The sequence below is a fragment of the Scyliorhinus torazame genome, chromosome 10 (genome assembly GCF_047496885.1).
Source record: "Scyliorhinus torazame isolate Kashiwa2021f chromosome 10, sScyTor2.1, whole genome shotgun sequence".
Classification (NCBI taxonomy): domain Eukaryota; kingdom Metazoa; phylum Chordata; class Chondrichthyes; order Carcharhiniformes; family Scyliorhinidae; genus Scyliorhinus; species Scyliorhinus torazame.
In genome coordinates this window covers 168,599,824-168,617,988 of record NC_092716.1, presented here as the reverse complement: position 1 = coordinate 168,617,988, position 18,165 = coordinate 168,599,824, and the positions used below count along the sequence as shown (strand labels likewise).

At 43.6% G+C, this 18,165-nt stretch overlaps 1 protein-coding gene across 2 annotated transcripts in view; it reads left to right on the top strand.

Moving 5' to 3' along the window:
• th (tyrosine hydroxylase) overlaps positions 1 to 18,165 on the top strand; it is a 68,865-nt gene that overhangs the window by 20,605 nt on the left and 30,095 nt on the right. For both annotated transcript variants that reach the window (XM_072518926.1, XM_072518925.1), the window contains 2 exons: positions 8,908 to 9,079; positions 12,364 to 12,452. In XM_072518926.1, the coding sequence (XP_072375027.1) occupies positions 8,908 to 9,079; positions 12,364 to 12,452 (261 nt within the window). The remainder of the gene's footprint in view (positions 1 to 8,907; positions 9,080 to 12,363; positions 12,453 to 18,165) is intronic.

Below are 18,165 nucleotides of genomic sequence, written 5' to 3'. Positions count from 1 at the left end.
CTGGGAGGGGAGATAGAGGATGGTCTATGGGCAGACGTGTTGAGTAGAGTCAACGCGACCACAACATGTGCCAGGCTCAACCTGATACAATTTAAGGTCATTCACCGGGTTCACATGACAGTGGCCCGGATGAGCAGATTCTTTGGAGTGGAAGACAGGTGTGCAAAATGTGCGGGAGGACCAGCGAACCATGTTCACATGTTCTGGGCATGTCCGAAGCTTAGGGGATTTTGGCAGGGGTTTGCAGATGTCATGTCAACAAGTGTGGTGCTGAGTCCAGAGGTGGCGATTTTCGGGGTGTCGGAAGACCCGGGAATCCAGGAGGAGAAAGAGGCAGACGTTCTGGCCTTTGCTCTCCTGGTAGCCCGGAGATGGATACTATTAGCTTGGAGGGACTCAAAGCCCCCAAAGTCAGAGACCTGGCTATCGGACATGGCTAGCTTTCTCTGTTTGGAGAAAATCAAGTTCGCCTTGAGAGGGTCACTGTTAGGTTCACCCGGAGGTGGCAACCGTTCGTCGACTTCTTCGCAGAAAATTAATCATCAGCAGAAGGGCGGGGGTGGGGTGGGGATGGGGGTTAGTTTAGCTTAGATTAGGGGTTAATAAAGGTGGGACCTGTAAGGGAGGGAGACGACTTTTGCACTATGTTTATAGTTTCATGTACATTGTTTATTGTGTTGTTATAATACCAAAAAATACCTCAATAAAATGTTTATTAGAAAATAAGGAATGCAGCAGGGGGTTACTGAAAATCGGCAGGAAATACTTGGAATATTGATCCTTGCAGGGCTGTGGGCAGAGTGGGCAGGCGGTGTGGGCAAGGGAAGGAAGATGAGGGGGTCTTTCAGAGTAGTCGTTGTTTCAAATCATTAATTTTCAGAACAATTTGCTGTTTAATTTTCAATCTGTACAAGGCAGCACACTGAGAACTCTTTCAGAGGCTTTGATTCCCCCCAAAATGTTTGTCAAACCCCCTGCCGAACACAGATTGCTGGATCTGAAAGATAATGGCTGGAATTCTCTGGCCACTGTGATTCACTTTTCCCGCCGGCAGTGCACCTCTGCCCGTAGGTTCCCCGGCGGTGTTGGGTGGCTTCAATGGGAAATCCCATTGACAAGGGGCGGAAAGACAGAATCCTGCCACCAGTGAATGGCGCACCGCTGAGGAACACACAGCTGGGGAACTGAAGAATCCAGCTCAATACCAACGTATGAGTGGGCACTTTCTGTGCAACCTTCCTGGTCAGCAGAAAATTAGGGGTGTTGCTTGGACGGGTAAGATGGGGGCTATGCACAGAAGCACAGTACATACTGTCCACAGTACTGCCCACCCTTGCCCCAGGTCCACCCGCACTAATCAGCAGAAGGGTACTGGAAAATCTAGACGTCATTGTGTAGCCCTATATAAAGAGAATGGCTAAAGTACCACAATATTGTTCATGCCCACTGGACCCGACGCTCAGCAGGTTTTAGGAATAGGTGTCAAGGAAAAATAGTAGAGGGAATGTTATAAATTTCAAACCATTCAAAATCAACAAGGGAATCTTCTGCCCTGTATATATGTTCATAAAATAGAGTATCTGTTCAAAAAAGTGAAGGAGCTGTCAAACCATCTTTACATCTGCAATAAAAATGAGGTACTGGGAATACTGGAAAAAATAGGAAGTGGATTAGTCACCATCTGGCCAGCACACTCTACAGTAGTGTAATTTTAGCATATTGGTACAAATACTTCAGAATAAAATACAACATCTGAGACCGCTCAGAGTGATTTGAAGACTACATTTCAGTCAAAGCTTTCAACAGCACATTGTTATATTACTTGAAGTAATAATTGTTTATGCCGAGATATCTTAACTTTGATGATGATGAATACTCAAAGTTGTCCAGTGATAACAAATAATTTATTGAGTAACTGATCAATTAACTTGTGAGTTTGATTCTTCAATACTTTTACTGGTAGTTAAATTAAACAAGATAGAATTAGATTAACTATGAATATTATACTTGCACTCTGAGCTAACTATACACTTCAGTTCTCGCCAAAACACAGCCGAAGAGAGCTGGAAAACTGATTGAGCTTGTATTTATACCCCCTGTTACTGTTGCCCTCTAGTGATCTTCTGACTGTACTGACTACACATTAATCCTTCATGAATATACATATACAGAGATCACTACATCCCCATTTTTTTGTGTTCCATATTTTCTATATTCTGTAAAGAAAATTGTACGTAAAGAAGCGATGCAGTATGTAATGCATTATACAGAGCCAATGAATCAATCAGTTAAATGTTCACAAATTTAAACCAACTGCAGGATTGGGTTTACTTGATTTTCTCGGTTGACATGGAGTAGTTGAGGTTTTAATGTCCTTCTGATCAATGTTAGTGGGTTCATTGATTTTCAAGTGCTGTTGTGCAAGTGATTCGTGTAAATTCAACGTGGGAAATACAGGTTTAGGAAGTTGTATCTTTAATAGGTCTCGTCGATTTCGTCAAAATAGTACACCCTCTGCTGACTTGACAATATATGAACGTAGTGCTGCTTGCCTTATTACTGTGGCAGTATAAGATCATCCTCCTTCTGGATGTCGTAGTCGAACAATACCATCCTTCAATAGTGGTTTTAGTGGAATCGCATGTAGATCATAATACTTTTGTTTGTTGCGTTGTTGTTTGATCTTGCTCAGTACACACGATTGATCTGATTGCTGATTTGAAGTGTGGGTAATGTTATTCTCACATCATGGTTGAAAAGCATTTGAGCTGGTGATAGCCCTGAGCTTAATGGTGAGGCTCTATAGGAAAGCAAAGCCAAGGGAATGTCGGATTGCAAATCATTCGTCTTGCTTATGAGTTGCTTGATAATGTGCACACCTTTCTCAACTTTGCTGTTTGACTGAGGAAAGAATGGACTTGAGGTGACATGGTTAAAATTGTACTGTTTGGAGAATTCTGTCCACTCCCAGCTCGCGAAGCAAGGACCGTTATCGGACATAACCGTTTGTGGAATCCCAAGACTCAAAAATGTCTCCTTACAAGCCTTAATTACTGACGAGGAAGTGAGATCCGGAAGTTTCATCACTTCAGGAAAATTGTAGTAGTAGTCTATGATGAGAGCCTAGTCCCGACCTGTAGCATGGAACAAATAGGTGCCTACTTTTGTCCATGGTGACGTAGTTAACTCATGCTGCTGGAATGTCTCCTTACATTGTGCCGGTTGATATTTTTGACACATGGCACACGTCACTATCATTTTGGTTATCTCTTTATTTATCCCAGGCCAATAACCAGCCTGCCATGCTCTTCTCTTGCATTTCTCAATTCCGAGATGCCCCTTGTGAATCTTGCAAGCATCTCTGACCTGAGAGTTAGCGGAATGACGATCTGGTCATATCTGAGTAACAGTCCATCCACAACAGTCAGTTCAGTCTGTATGTTCTGGAACTGTGGATACCATCCCTTTGGCCAACCATGCTGGAGATGATGTATTACTCGGAGCAAGGTCGCATCTTTTTGTATCTCTAGACGAATTTGCTGCAACTTCTCATCAGATGCCGGAAGATTCTCCTTGCACAACTGCAGTTGAGCTTCAATATCATCAATGGACTCAGGAGGTGAGCTTTCAGTATTGATGGATCTAGACAATGTGTCAGCAATGATGAGGTCCTTTCCTGGTGTGTAGACTAGTGTGAAAACATGCCTGCTCAACTTCATCATCATGCGTTGTAGGTGAGGAGTCATATCATTTAGGTTTTATTTCAATTATGTTGACTAGTGGTCTTTGATCCATTTCTGCGATAAATGGAGGAAGCCCGTACACATAGTCGTGAAATTTCGTGATGCCTATGAGCAGCCCAAGACACTCATTTTCAATTTATGTATACCTGCACTCCGTGGCGATCATCGCTCTGGATGCGTATGCTACTGGAACCCAGTCTGCTGGTTGTCTTGTTGAATAAGCACCGCATCGATTCCATCTTGACTGGCATCGGTGGAGATATTTATAGGTCTGGTTGGGTCAAAAAAAGTCAGAATTAAAGCTGTCATCAGTTGATGCTTGAGATCCACCCATTCTTCTTGGTGGCATGGAGTCCATTCAAACTCTGTAGTCATCCTGATTAAATTTCGTAGAACTGACGTCCTCGCTGACATGTTCAATACGAACTAACCTAAGAAGTTAATGAATCCTAGAAATCAAAGCAAAACTTTTTTATTTTTCGGCTGCTGCATGTTCTGGATCGCAGAAATGTTATCATTATCTGGCCTGACACCTTGAGCTGATATCGTATCATCCAAGAAATTTAAAGATAAACGTGCAAATGTACACTTTGATTGGTTGAGTTTCAATCCATATTGGTGGATCCTGTGAAACACTTTTCTTAATCTAGCAATATGATCTTCTTCCGTAGTCGACCATATGATAATGCTATCTACATATCCTCTGACATCTTAAATATCCTCCGTCATCTGCTCCTTGATTCAGTGAAATATTTTGGAGGCTGAGATAATCCCGGAAGGCATGCGGTTAAAACAGAAACATCCAAATGGAGTGTTGAACGTACAAAGCAATTTACTTGAATCATCTAGCTGCATCTGCCAGAAACCTTGTGAAGCATCGAGTTTGGTAAAAATGTGAGTGTTTGCCATCTCACAAGTTATCTCCTCTCGCTTAGGGATAGGATAGTGTTCCCTATGGATATTCTTGTTCAAATTCTTGGGATCTATACAGATTCTGAGATCACCTGATGGTTGACGCAAACCAACGAGCTGACCCAGTCAGTCGGTTGCGTGACTCTTGAGATGATTCCTTGAGACTGTAATCGTTACAATTCTTCTTTCAGCCTTTCACACAAAGGAGCTGGTACCCTCCTTGGCGGATGAATGATGGGTTTTGCATCCTTTTTGAGCAAAATGTTGTATTGGTATGGTAATGTATCCATACCTCAAAATACATCAGTGTATTCACTAAGCAGTTGCTGGATGTCATTGTCCAGTCGTGATGTGTCTGGTATTCATGAAAATTCTTTGGACAAACCGCAAGTCCTTGCAGGCTTGGGTACTTAACAGTGAAGATTTCTGGTCGTCCATGATCTGAAACGTAGCACTTTATTGACCTTCTTATTGACTACTTTCAAATGGCACGATTCTCTTGAAGCAATCTGGTTGCCATTGTAGTATTTCAACTAAAATGCTGCAGATATCATCTCGTGTTCCCCTGGAATTGACGCAAGATCTTTGCTTGTCATTATGTTTGCTGAAGCCCCAGTGTCAAGTTTGAATACGATTGGGAAGTTATTGACTTGCACTGTCGAGGTCCATTCACTGTTAGTGTCAATGTTATTTATTTGTTGAGGAGCCTCGATTGTTGCTTGAAGTTCCTCTATTGTGTCTATGATTCCTACGAAGAAAGTATTCTCCAAGAAAAAATATTCCTCTTTGTCTGAAAAATCTGCTGAAGCAGTGTAAACTTTTCAACGATAGTTTATTGGGCAAATACAATGTACATTATTATCTAGTTGGTAATTGGTGTCTGAAAGTTTTCTAAAAACCTTATAAGAATACATCTAAGTACTTTGTAAGATTTTGCTGGTCGATATTGTGGTGTCTAAACACATCACACGTACTGCTTCAGAGCTCAGAAAACCCTTTGATATTTGCAGCACTGGATAATCTCAGCCAGGAGAGCACCTAATACAGAGCAATTGGCCCCAGCAGCCTGAGGGGACGGCGAAAATTCCAACTCTTGATCCTTATTTTATAATTCCCAGTGGGCTGGATGGCAGGTGAAGACAGGATGGGATCAGTAACGATGCTCCTTGGGGTTAAATTATTTTCACCAAAAAAAACAACTCAATGATAAACCACCAGTAGGTGACAAGCACACCACAGTTTTTTAAAATTCACTCATGGGATGTGTTGGCTCGGCCAGTGTTTATTGGCCATCCCTCATTGCCCATGAGAATGTGTTGGTGAGTTGCCTTCTTGAACTGCTGAATCCATGTGGTGCAGGTGCCCCAGCAGTGTCATTAGGGAGGGTGTTCCAGGATTTTGACCCAGCGACAGTGAAGGTATGGCGATATATATCCGATCTTATGACACCCCAAAGCAACCCTCGGACCTCCCCAAAGCCCATCTCATTTATAATGGGGTCTTCAAGCCCCCCCCTTGCACCCCACCTCAATCGGGCAAGGCACCCCCGGGCCTGATCCCAGTGTGGGCAGAATCCAGCATGGCACCTTGACAGTGCTAGACTGGCACCCTGACAGTGCCCCAGCCAGCTTGACAGTGCCAATTGGGCACCCTAGCATTGCCAGGCTGGCACACAGGTGGCACTGCCAGGGTATCAGTGCCAAGGTGTCCATGTGGTACCAACAGTGCCAGAGTGCCACCCTGCCCAGAGGCTGACCACCCTGGGGCCTCCAATCACTGGGATACCTCCTTCAAGGTACGGCTCCACTTGGTCCCCATTTGTGGGGACCAGTATTGAACAGCGCTGGCTGGGGTCTCCACGGCAGGTCCGGTAGATGCCGGGTGCCCATTAGATCCGGCGCGAGCACAGCTAAATGGATTCTTTAACTCACGTAGCCTTGCAAGGCTGGGTCCCGCCCATTGGGGATGAGACCCAGATCACGACGTCTCGCAAGATCTGCTTAGATCTCATGAGATGTAACGGATTTCGGGATTTTCGGGGGTGGCTTCTCCCGGGATCTGCTGGCCACATCGCCCCTGGTTCCAGCAGGACTCAGCTGGTAGATCACGCCCAAAAATTGTAAAGAAATAAAACATGAATGACCCAAACTGACTTGGAAGTTACAGTCACGTTTCAGGATTAAGGCACTGATTGTAAAATTATCAAACTTTGGTGGCGTGCTTTCTGATGTCCTCCAGAGTCTCACTGAGAGTATTGACTTGTGTTTATTAAACATTATCTGTCCGTGTATAAAATTCATCACAATGCGATGTTAAATCTGAGGACTTTTTAAAAACACTTAAAGAACCATCTTTAGTGTCCATCCATTCATCCATCAAAACATTTTACCAAGCTCATGTTTCGCCTGTCAGATTATTACTGCCAATCTGCACTTGTTGTAATGTCACAATCAATGGATTGGAGCAAATTGCCGCTGTCAGCTGTGGCTGAGGAGTAGCACTCATATCTTTGAGTCATGTGGTCATGGAATTAATTCCCACTTAAGCAAAAGATCTACACTTGAGGTTCGGTTAACTCAGTTGGCTGGATGGCGGAGCGATGCTAACAGCTTGGGTTCAATTCCCGTACCTGAGGCTAGCTGAGGCTATTCATGAAGGCCCCGCCTTCTCAACCTCGCCTGAGGTGTGGTGACCCTCAAGGTTAAACCACTACCAGTCAACTCTCAACGGAGAGAGCAGCCTATGGTCCCCTTGGTCTGTTGCAACATTTACATTAACTTTTGGATGAGATGTTCAGGGAATTAATTTGTCTTTCAGGCAGATGTAAAAGATCTCATGACTCTATTCAAAGAGGAGATGAGTTCTCACAGTGCCTTCAATTAATGTCACCAAAAAGCAGATTATCGAGACATAATCTCGTTGCTGTTTCTGGTACCTCTTGTGTGCTTCAAAGTATTTTGTTGTACCCACACAACCCCAGCCACACACAATATTCTGAGGAAGGAATGTCTACCTATATGTAGCCTAACAACCTTACCTATGTTCCTCACATGTTGTTGAATGTAAATTATTGCATTGTAATTTTAAAACCTGTGTCTCGACTCCATCTGCAAGGTAATTGATCGCTGAATAATTTTTTTTAGTGTTTACTTAACAGCAATATGCTTTGTAGTCAAAACATTATGCAAAACTATACTAATAGAAGAATAATACATTGTGCATTAGGTTGGCTATTCACAGGATGTGGGTGTCAATTACAAGGCCAATCTTTATTGCCCATTGCTAACTGCACTTGAGTAGTTTACTAGGCTATTTTAATGTCTGGCATATTGCTGCATGTCTGGAGTCACTTATAAACTAGACTAGGTAAAGAAGACAGGTTTTCTTCTCTAAATGACATTAGTGAACCAGATGGGCCTTTACAAAAGCCTTTAGTTCATGCTGACCACAAGATTGAAACCTCTTAAACAGCACTCCTATATTTATAAAATAGAAGGTTATTTGATCAAGAGAAATATCATAGGAGAGTCATTAATTTGAAAAAAAAGAGATAATCCACAGCGATACAAATTGAAAATCCATCAGAATAGTTTTTAAAAACTATATATGAGAAAAGGTTTGCATACTTTCACAAGAATGTTTCTTGACAAGTCTGTTACTGTTCAGATCACTTTTGACTTTGCAATCGATGAGACCAGTTATGGAGTGCCCTGTGAAGTTTTGTTCACTCCACCCCCAGAAAAGATCAGGACCCATCAGTATGGTTCAGAGAAGAATGACCAGGATAATACATGAAGAAATGCTTATGGGCCAGTGGAAAAGACTGAAAGATATTCTACAGGTCGTCAATTGAATGAACGGTTTCAGGATGGAGTTAAACAAATTTCTTTATCTAGGACAGTAAACCTTTACCAGAGGACAGGAGGTTAAAAATAACCTTTGCTATTGGATGTGTGGACCAAGTTCCTAGAGAGTGTTGCTGAATAAGGTTAATCTGGAGCAGCTGGACTGGCATATGCAGAGTATGGGGTCAATGGTCATAAAGATATCACCACTGTTTACCTTCCGAGTCATTTTGGAAGGAACTCGTGTTATCTAAGATGGGAGAGTAGTGAACAATCTTACACAGGAGCTGGATAGATTGGGTTCAATACGTAAAGTGACTTTTTCTTCTTCTAGATTTCTAATGTAACTATGGGATACTGTTCTGTTTGTTTAAATATGATTTTTTTTCCCTTTCAAATTTACATAGACTTTTGAAGCTCAGATACACCACATTGAAACGAGACCATCTAGAAAACTTAAAGATAAAGAAGTGTTGGAATTTTTCATCCGTTGCGAAACAAACAGTTCCGATATCAGCACCTTGGTCAGTTCCTTGAAAAGAGTTGCTGAAGATGTAAAAACAACAAAAGAAGAGAAATGTAAGAATGACAACCTTTTCCTTTACCTGACCATTGTGTGTCTTTTCCAAAGTTGCACAAGTCCACACCTCTTGCCCTTCAGTGAAAGCACTGATCATTGCCTGTCATGCTCCATATACTGAGCCCATGTTTTTTTTTGGTTTTCATTCAATTTTCCGATACCCTTCACAATTTTCTCCTTTGTTCTGAAATTGCCCATTCTTTGTTAAAGAAATTGGGCTGGATTCTCCGATCCTGCAGCTATGTTCGCAGGATTTGTCTGGTCTTACGACCAGAAAGTTGGCGCCGCCCCCGCACTGATCCTCCGTCCGGTGGGGGGCTAGCAGCTGCGCAGCATAAAGCCCCCGGCTTTACCTGCAGATATGGCCGCAGAATGGGAGGGTCCATGGCCGCGCATGCACACGCCAGTGGCCTGCGGCAGCCGCACCGTACAACATGGCGCCGGCCATGCGTGGACCCGGCCTGCCAAAAACTGCCCCCCTGTAACCAGCCTCGCCACAGCCGGACCACCACCCATAAGTCTCCCCAGACCCAGACCCTGCCTAAGCCCCCGCCCCTGCCAGCAGAACGGCTCCTCCCCCGACTGTGACGGCACTGGACTCAGTCCACAGCCACAATGCAAGGTCCCCGAATGGTGTGAGCACATGCGAGTGACGTCGTCGGGGACTCGGCCCATCGGGGCGGAGCATCAGGGGAGGGCCTCAGGGGACGTCCTGAGGCCGTCCATATGGTGTGTGGCGTACTCCCCGAGTACGCCATTATTGAGGGGGCGGAACATCGCAAAAACGGCGACGCCCCGATTCCGGCGTAAACGGGGATTCTCCGGCCGATCGCCGAACGGAATTTTGGTGTCGTGTCGGCGATCAGAGAATCCCAGCCATTGTTTCTTGCTGGAATACAGTTCCATGGTTACTGTCTGCCCCAGGACTCATGCCCAACTGCCCATTGTGAGTCATTACAGTTTGTATCGTGGCCGAGCCCAATCAGATCCAGCAGAATGTTACAGGGAGAAGGGGTGAGTATGGCAACCCTTCAATCACCAGCAGAACCCTGGATTATTTTTTTACCCTTCATAGCTGAAAGTGACTGTGTACCTTGATTTCTGTCTCAGTTCAGAACAGCAAACTTAGCAGAGGCGAGGGATTAATCTGGGCCTTTATGAACTGCACGACTCAGCACCAACAGTGACAACAACGTGCATTTTCTACCTTTAATGTTGTAAAATGTCTCACGTCATCTCACAGGAGAGTTATCCATCCAAATTTCACATTGACGTATATGAAGAAATATTAGGACAGGTGACCTGGTCACAGAAGTAGGATTTAAATGAGTGTCACTAAGGAGAAATGAGGGGTAGAGATGTTTAGAAAGGGAATTCCAGAGCTTAAGCTAAAAGCATGACAAGCAATGGTGGTGCAATTAAAATCGGGAAAGCACGTGGGGTCAGAATAGAAGGAACTCACATATTTTGGAGGGATGCACAGCCAGAGTAAATTCCAGTGACGGGGAGAGCAAGGGATTTGGAAACAAGGAGGAGAATTTTAAAATGAAGGTAATGCTGGTCAACAGGCAAATCTGGTCAGCGAGGACGGAGATGATGGTTGAACAGGACGAGGTGCTAGTTAAAATACGAACTTCAGCATTTTGAAGAAGGTCAAGTTTACAGAGGGTAGATAATGGCAGGCCAGCCTGGAGTGCATTGGAAGAGTCAAGTCTGGAGATAACAAAGGCATGACTAAGGGTTTCAGTAATGGATGAGCTGAAGCAAAGGCAGAGATGGGTGATTTCACGGAGGTGCATGTAGGTGGCTTTGGTGATGGATATGTGACCGGAAGGTCATTTCAGTATCAAAGAGGATGCCAAGTCCTACCACATCAGATGCTTTATTTCTTTCTCAAGCCATTGGTCAAACTCCCACATCTGTTGGAAAAAAAATTCAACTGCACCCATGGAACTGCATCCTAGCTGGAATCACCACCTTCGGGAGAGGAGGGACAACATGGGAAAATCAGAAAGAAATTTGGAGCACTTGAAGAAACAACCTCAGACACTGCACTTATAGAATATGGGTGTTTAAATTAGATAGTAGGTCATTATGACAGTCAGTGAGATGCAGGCAGGAATTGATCTGATGGCTTGATCATAAACTAGGTTGCTGAGAATTACAATGTTAAATTATGTCTTCAAAGGCATTGTAATGATCCAATGTTTCACTGTGATTCTCAAGAATATTATAGGTTGCTTCACTCGCATGCTCCACATGAATTGTAGTACAGTGTTCTGGTCAGTGAGCTGGTCAATAGCCCACAAGAAATGATGAGGTAAATTCCAGGTTAATCTGTTTTTGCTGTTAGTTGAAGGAAGAATGTTATCCAGGTGATCTGAAGTGAGCCTCATTCTTCTTCAAACAACATGAGATCTTTAATTCCTCACTTGAATCATACATATTGGGACTGTATCCATTGACAATGCTGCACTCCCTCAGTACTGCACTGAAATGTCAGCATAGTTTATGTATATAAATCCTGGACTGATGCTTGATCACATTTGACTGAGAGGATGCTACTAACTGAGCTAATCTGACACTGGCAGGCCTTTCTTATCCTTTATGTCATATAATAGTTTATTTCATTTGTTTAATTTTTTTTTAGATTTTAAGGAGCATTATACATAGATTCTGTATGTGCTTAATGTATATATTCTTTCAATTATACTATTTGGAATACATGCTCTACACTATACTAAATAATATACCAACTCTAGTCAATATGCATTATCCATTAAGCTCCAAACCTCCACATTTCTAAGTATTTATGTAACATACTGGAAAACTGAGAGGCTGAAAAACAACTAGGCAGCAATCCTTCCCATCTATCCTCAAGCACCAAAGCAGAGTTTATGCTTAGAATGGATTCTGCAACTGCATCAAGCAAAGGATCAAACATTATATAATTGCTGTGCCTCTGATATTGCTGATAATTCCATTCATTCAATGATTCATTATCCTCTGCATTCCTTATGGGACATTAATTGCGACAAGCAGTTTTGCTGCAGGTATACACTGGTGACAAGCTACATTACCCCTCCCTTGCTTAGTGTTTCTATTTACCATGCTGGGATTTCATTTAAAAATACTGCAGAGCTGTTCTCTCTATTACTAGCGCTACATAAAGTGATTACTTTTAATAATGCTCAGGTTCCTACAATACAGGACTTCTTGATGCACTGCGATGTTGCAGATATTTATCCAATTTTTTCCCTTTTGTCTCTATTTTTGCCTCTAGTTCATTGGTTTCCAAAAAAGGTATCGGATTTGGAAAGATGCCATCAATTAATTACAAATTTTGACCCAGATCTGGATTTTGATCACCCGGTAAGTTGTGAAAGTTTATTTGAAGGGATCGTTGCTGGAGCGATGATAGGATGGTCAACCATGTACTTTCAATGCAAAGGGGTAGATAAATAGAGTGACTGAAGGTTTGTGTGGAGCACAAACACCAGTATAGACATGTTGGGCCAAATGGCCTGCTTTTGTGCTGTAAACTTTACGCAAAATGTTTTTCTTCTATGATCTCTGCCACAATTAAAAACAAATGAACAGTTATAGCATATTATAAAAAGCGATAGCTGTCTTCCTTAGTGGTCACCTCACCTTGCTCCTTGCTGTCACGTGGTACACTTTTGCCTTGTTGTTTCCAGATAGGATTCTATGCATTTTGTGTAAAACTTCTCAGCAGAATGCAGTTCAGTTCTGCTCAAACGTGAATACCAAATTCTTTCAGATGCTCACTCCTTTGCATTATGACATCTCTGCAGCAGACACTTCTGAGGATCTCTGTATAAAAGGGTAGATTCTACATTGCTGCCAATGAAGTGACAGCACCATAGTGTGCTGTTTCCACCGTTGGAAAGTCATGTAAGTAGTTACATCACATTCTTAAAGTGGAAAAGCCTGAACGAGAGCAAGTGTTCAAGTATTGGTTCTTTGGCTCTCATTTCAGGCCTCGAGGTATGGTCTGCCAGAAGCATTTATGGCCCAGAAGTAGCCAGTGACGCACACCACGCTGCATCCCTCTGTCTAGCACAGTGGGCTAAACAGCTGGCTTGTAATGGAGAACACGGCCAGCAACGCAGGTTCAATTCCCGTACCGGCCTCCCCGAACAGGCGCCGGAATGTGGCGACTAGGGGCATTTCACAGTAACTTCATTGAAGCCTACTTGTGACAATAAGCGATTATTTTTATTAATGTCAGTACCAGCACAATCGACTAAAGTGTGACCTCGAGGAGAGACTCCCCAAAGCCAATAAAAAGGCAAGTGCTGTTGGGTGATTCTTGACGCTGCAACCGCTTAGAAGCACCCTGTCAAACTCGCCCAAAAGTGTACTTGAACATTTGTCTGCTGAATCGCATCCAGTGCTTCAGATCAATGACCTTTGATCATAACTGAGGCAGCGAGTGACAGCACTTCCTGCCTGATCCTTATTGCCTATTAAATGCGAATGAGCTGGGCGGCATGGTGGCCCAATGGTTATCACTGCTGCCTGATGGCGGCGAGGACCCGGGTTCGATCCCGGCCGTGGGTCACTGTCTGTGTGGAGTTTGCACATTCTCCCTGTGTCTGCGTGGGTCTCACCTCCACAACCCAAAGATGTACAGGTTTGGTGGATTGACCACTATAAATTGCCCCTTAATTGAAGAAGAAAATTACATTTTTTTTAAATGCGGGAGAGCTGAATGTATAAAAATACATTTTGTGTTAGCCAGTCTAAAGATTCTGCTCTGAGTCCGTCTTCCAGTTCAGTGATCCAGCCCTCACTTGTACATTCCAGACTGAGAAAGCAATTCCTTTCTGTTCCTCATGGAGTGCCAATTTATCTTTATATACCTGCCTTCTGACTCTCGGTATTTCGGAATACTGAATTATACCCGAGAGATATCCACACCATAAAGGCAAAAATTGTAATAACATATAACAATAATGCCATATCACAAAAAGTAAATCTTTATGATAAAATCGCATTGTGAAAGTTGGCTCTCCTGCGACGTTGCACACTTGCAGCAACAATGTTCAGCCAATTCTCTACATCGCCAACAGAGGGCAACAAAGTACACACTGTGAAATCAGGAAATACACCAATTGAGTGAAGGGATGCTGTTTCAGATAGCGATAGCTGAGTAATCAAATCGCAGGGAGGTGATGCAGATTCAGCATCTTTGTGGTACAACTGAGGCCATTGCGCCTGTTTATTAATTGGCAAAAAACATGACAATTTAAATGGGGATGATGGCCCTTTGTCACTGTCCAGCTCCTTCATTTGTCATTGTGTGGACACCGAAATGAAAATCATAAAATATTATAACAATAGAGCAGCGCAGTGGTTAGCACAGCTGCCTCACAGCGCTGGGGTCCCGGGTTCGATCCCGACTCTGGGTCATTGTCCGTGTGGAGTTTGCACATTCTCCCCGTGTTTGCGCGGGTTTCACCCCCACAACCCAAAAAGATGTGCAGGCTAGGTGGATTGGCCACGCTAAATTGCCCCTTAATTGGAAAAAATCAATTGGATACTCTAAATTTTTAATAAATAAATAAAATATTACAACAAAACAATGATTGAACGAATGTACCTGACCTTCCGCCATTTCCCCTTCCCAATTTTCAAGTTTCCTGAACTATTTTCATTTAAAGCCAAAAACAGACACATCAAAGTGGGTGGATTAACTTAGCACTTATAGGGTCTGTATGCAGGAGCCACAGCTGAATATGAAGCCTTTTTGTAAAATGCATCATAATGCAGAACAACTACAAACAATTGCAGAATCAGATTCCTTTAAGCATGACATATTACCACATGACTTGCCTTATTAATGCACAAAAATATTCTGTGGTGCTATTTCTTTGTGTGTTTGACTGGATGCTTGAGTGATGTTTTGAATGGATCAAGGGTGGATTTGGAAGATTTCTTAATCTGCTCTGCCTTTCAAGGTTCCAGTTTAGTGCAAGACTGATGTCTGCAATCTCAATGTGGCCTTTCCATTTGCATTGACGTGCCAGTAATTCCCAACATTTCTCTCCAGCAAGAAAAGTAAGAGCAAACTTTGAGGGCAGTGGTCTCCCAGCACCCATCCATGGGATTTTAATACTCCCAGTTCCAATCCAGTTAGCCATGGTTTCAAAATATTCCCTTGGTCTCCAGTACTCCCAATCAAGACAAAACACCAACAAATTCCAAAATCCAAAAAATGGTGGTGTAGTGATCTCTGTGTGTGCATGTACATAAGGTGTTAATGTGTAATCAGTACCACCAGATGATCACTAGAGGGCCGGACCAGCCCTCTAGTGATCATCTGGTGCTACTGATTACACATTAACCCCTTATGTACATGCACACACAGAGATCACTGCAGGTGAAGTAGGAAATAGAAAACAGTACCGGAGAAAAAGAATGAAAGGAAGCAAGAAAAGGAAAATTAGGAAGAAAAGAAGGGAAAGGTAGAAGAAGGGGGAAATGGAGGGGGTGGGGGTAAGAGGAGTGAATTGCTATTTAACTGTACTCAGAGGACAATGTTGCAAATGATACTATTTTAACTGTGTTTATATTTAGTGAGAGGCAATGTTTGAATTTTTGGTTTATAAATTAACATCTCAAACTCAGAGTTTGTTGAAAAACATGATTTGACAGAGAGATGGGGTAAGAATCTATCTGCTCCTTAAATCCTTTATATTGGGTAGAGGGGTTTTGGCAAGTAGACTGTAATTGATCATCTCCTCATTCGTTAATCAACTTGGTCAGGATATCACAGAATGCATCCCAGAAAATGGTACACCCTTGAGATTCAGGGAATGCAGCAGGTGCGTGTGTGTGCAGATTTTCAAACAGCATTTGATTTGGTATTGCCAAAGAGACGAATAGAGTGGAATTTAGAATTAAAAGGAAATTTCGCAAGATGGACAGGAGGGTAAAAGGAGAGGAGAGATGAGATGAATGGTGTGCCACAGGCATCAATTGCGTGGGTCATTCTGATTTACCCTGCACATAACTGAACTGACCTTGGGAACTGAGAGAGCAACATTGAAACTTGTTGATGACACCAATTTTGGAGTACATCACAAACTGTCTTGAGGGCTGTGAAAAATTGCAAGAGTTAGGTAGACTGCCAGATGCAACTCAATATAGAAAAATGTTGCCATACACTTTAAAATAGATAAAGAAAACACACCGAAAAGGGTAACATGAAAAGGTTCAATGAGGAGAAATATTTGGTGTGCACGTATAAAAGCCATTCGAGGTGACCTTTGGTTTTGCACCTGGATGCATAGAAAGCAAAAAGAAAATGTTTAACTTTTGAAAGGTCACAGTTAGCCTGCACTTAAGCTTGTGTGCAGTTGTCAATCTCATTGTAGGAAGATGTCAAAGCAATAAGATGAAGGGATGAGGGTCTGGATTCTGCATCGTTGAGATCCTCCGTTTCAGCCACTTAGCCTGTGAATTTCCCGATGGCATGGGGGTGCCCACAATGGGAAACCCCATTGGCCGGCTGCCAGGACGGAGAATCCTGCTGCCGGTGGAGGCGCGTCACTCCAGAAAACAAGTGCGACGGGGCAGAGAATCCCGGCCCAGGTATTACAGTTCGGAAAAAGTTAAGTTATTCTGGGCCAGTATTTGGAAGATTAATGAGTAACTTGACTTTCTACTGATTGGCACGACAGTAACAAAAAATCAGACCTGGGTTAATGGGAAATATAGTGGACGGGATTCTCCCAGCCCGGGGCTGGGCCGGAGAATCCCCGCGACCGGGCCACGCTGCCCCGACGCCGGCACGTGATTCTCCGCAGAGCGGAGAAATGGCGCCATTAGCACCGGCGTGGTTGACGCGGCGCTGGTCGCGGGCCGCTCTACGCGGCCGGCCCGCCGATTCTCCGGCCCGGAAGGGACGTGTGGGCCGTGAAAAAAAAAACGAGTCCCGCCGGCACCGTCCACACCTGCTCGCAGCCGGCGGGAGCTCTGCGTGAGGGGGGGAGGGGCCTCCGATGCGGCCTGGCCCGCAATCGGGGCCCACCGATTGGTGGGCCGGCCTCTCTGGCTGGGGACCTCCTTTCCTACGCGGCGACCCCTGTAGTCCTGCGCCATGTTGCGTTGGGGCCGGCGCGTTGAAGGAGGCCACCGCGCATGCGCGCGTTGGTGCCAGCACCACTGCCCTGGCAGCGGCCCATTTCGCCGTCGTAAAACGTGACGGCGTTTACAACAGCGTGGACACTCTGCCGCGGGATGGGAGAATGAAAGAGTTGGAGAACAAACTTTCTAGTCAGCTCTAAGGAAGTGTTACTCTCTACAATGCAAACCATTGCCAATTCTTCTTTTCCAAAAGATAGCAATCTGATGGTTGTTTGAATAAAAAGGAAGTGAGCAAGAGAGTGGAATTAAAATTTATGACTCATGGAGAAAAACACATCGATCAAATTGCCAGTTTTCATGCAGTAACATTTTATCATTCTGTTTAATGATTTTCTCCTTCAGTGAGGTAGTGTGTTTATGCAACCTAATTATTATACCTGCAGGTTTAACAGTATGTATCTTCAAATTATTGTGGATACTTAAAAGTCAAGTGCTTGTCATATTTGTCTGAAATTACCATGATTTAAAATACATAGAAAATAGTAGCAGGAGGAGGCCATTCCACCTCTCAGGCCTGTTCTGCCATTTATTATGATCATGGCTGATCAACAAGTTCAATATCCTAATCCCGCCTTCCTCCCATATCTCTTGATTCCTTTAGCCCAAGAGCTATATCTAATTCCTTCTTGGAATTGCACAACATTTTGGCCTCAAATGTTGTGGCAGTAAATTCCAGAGATTTACCACTCTCTGGGTGATGAAATCTCTCCTCACCTCAGTCCAAAAAGGTTTTCCCCTTATCCCCAAGCTATGACACCTAGTTCTGGATGTCCCCACCATTGAGAACATTCTTTCTGAATCTACCCGGTCTAATCATGTTAGAGTTTTACAAGTTTCTATGAGATCCCCCCTCACTCTTTTAAACTCCACTGAAGATAATCCAAACCAACTTAGTCTCTCCTCATTTGAC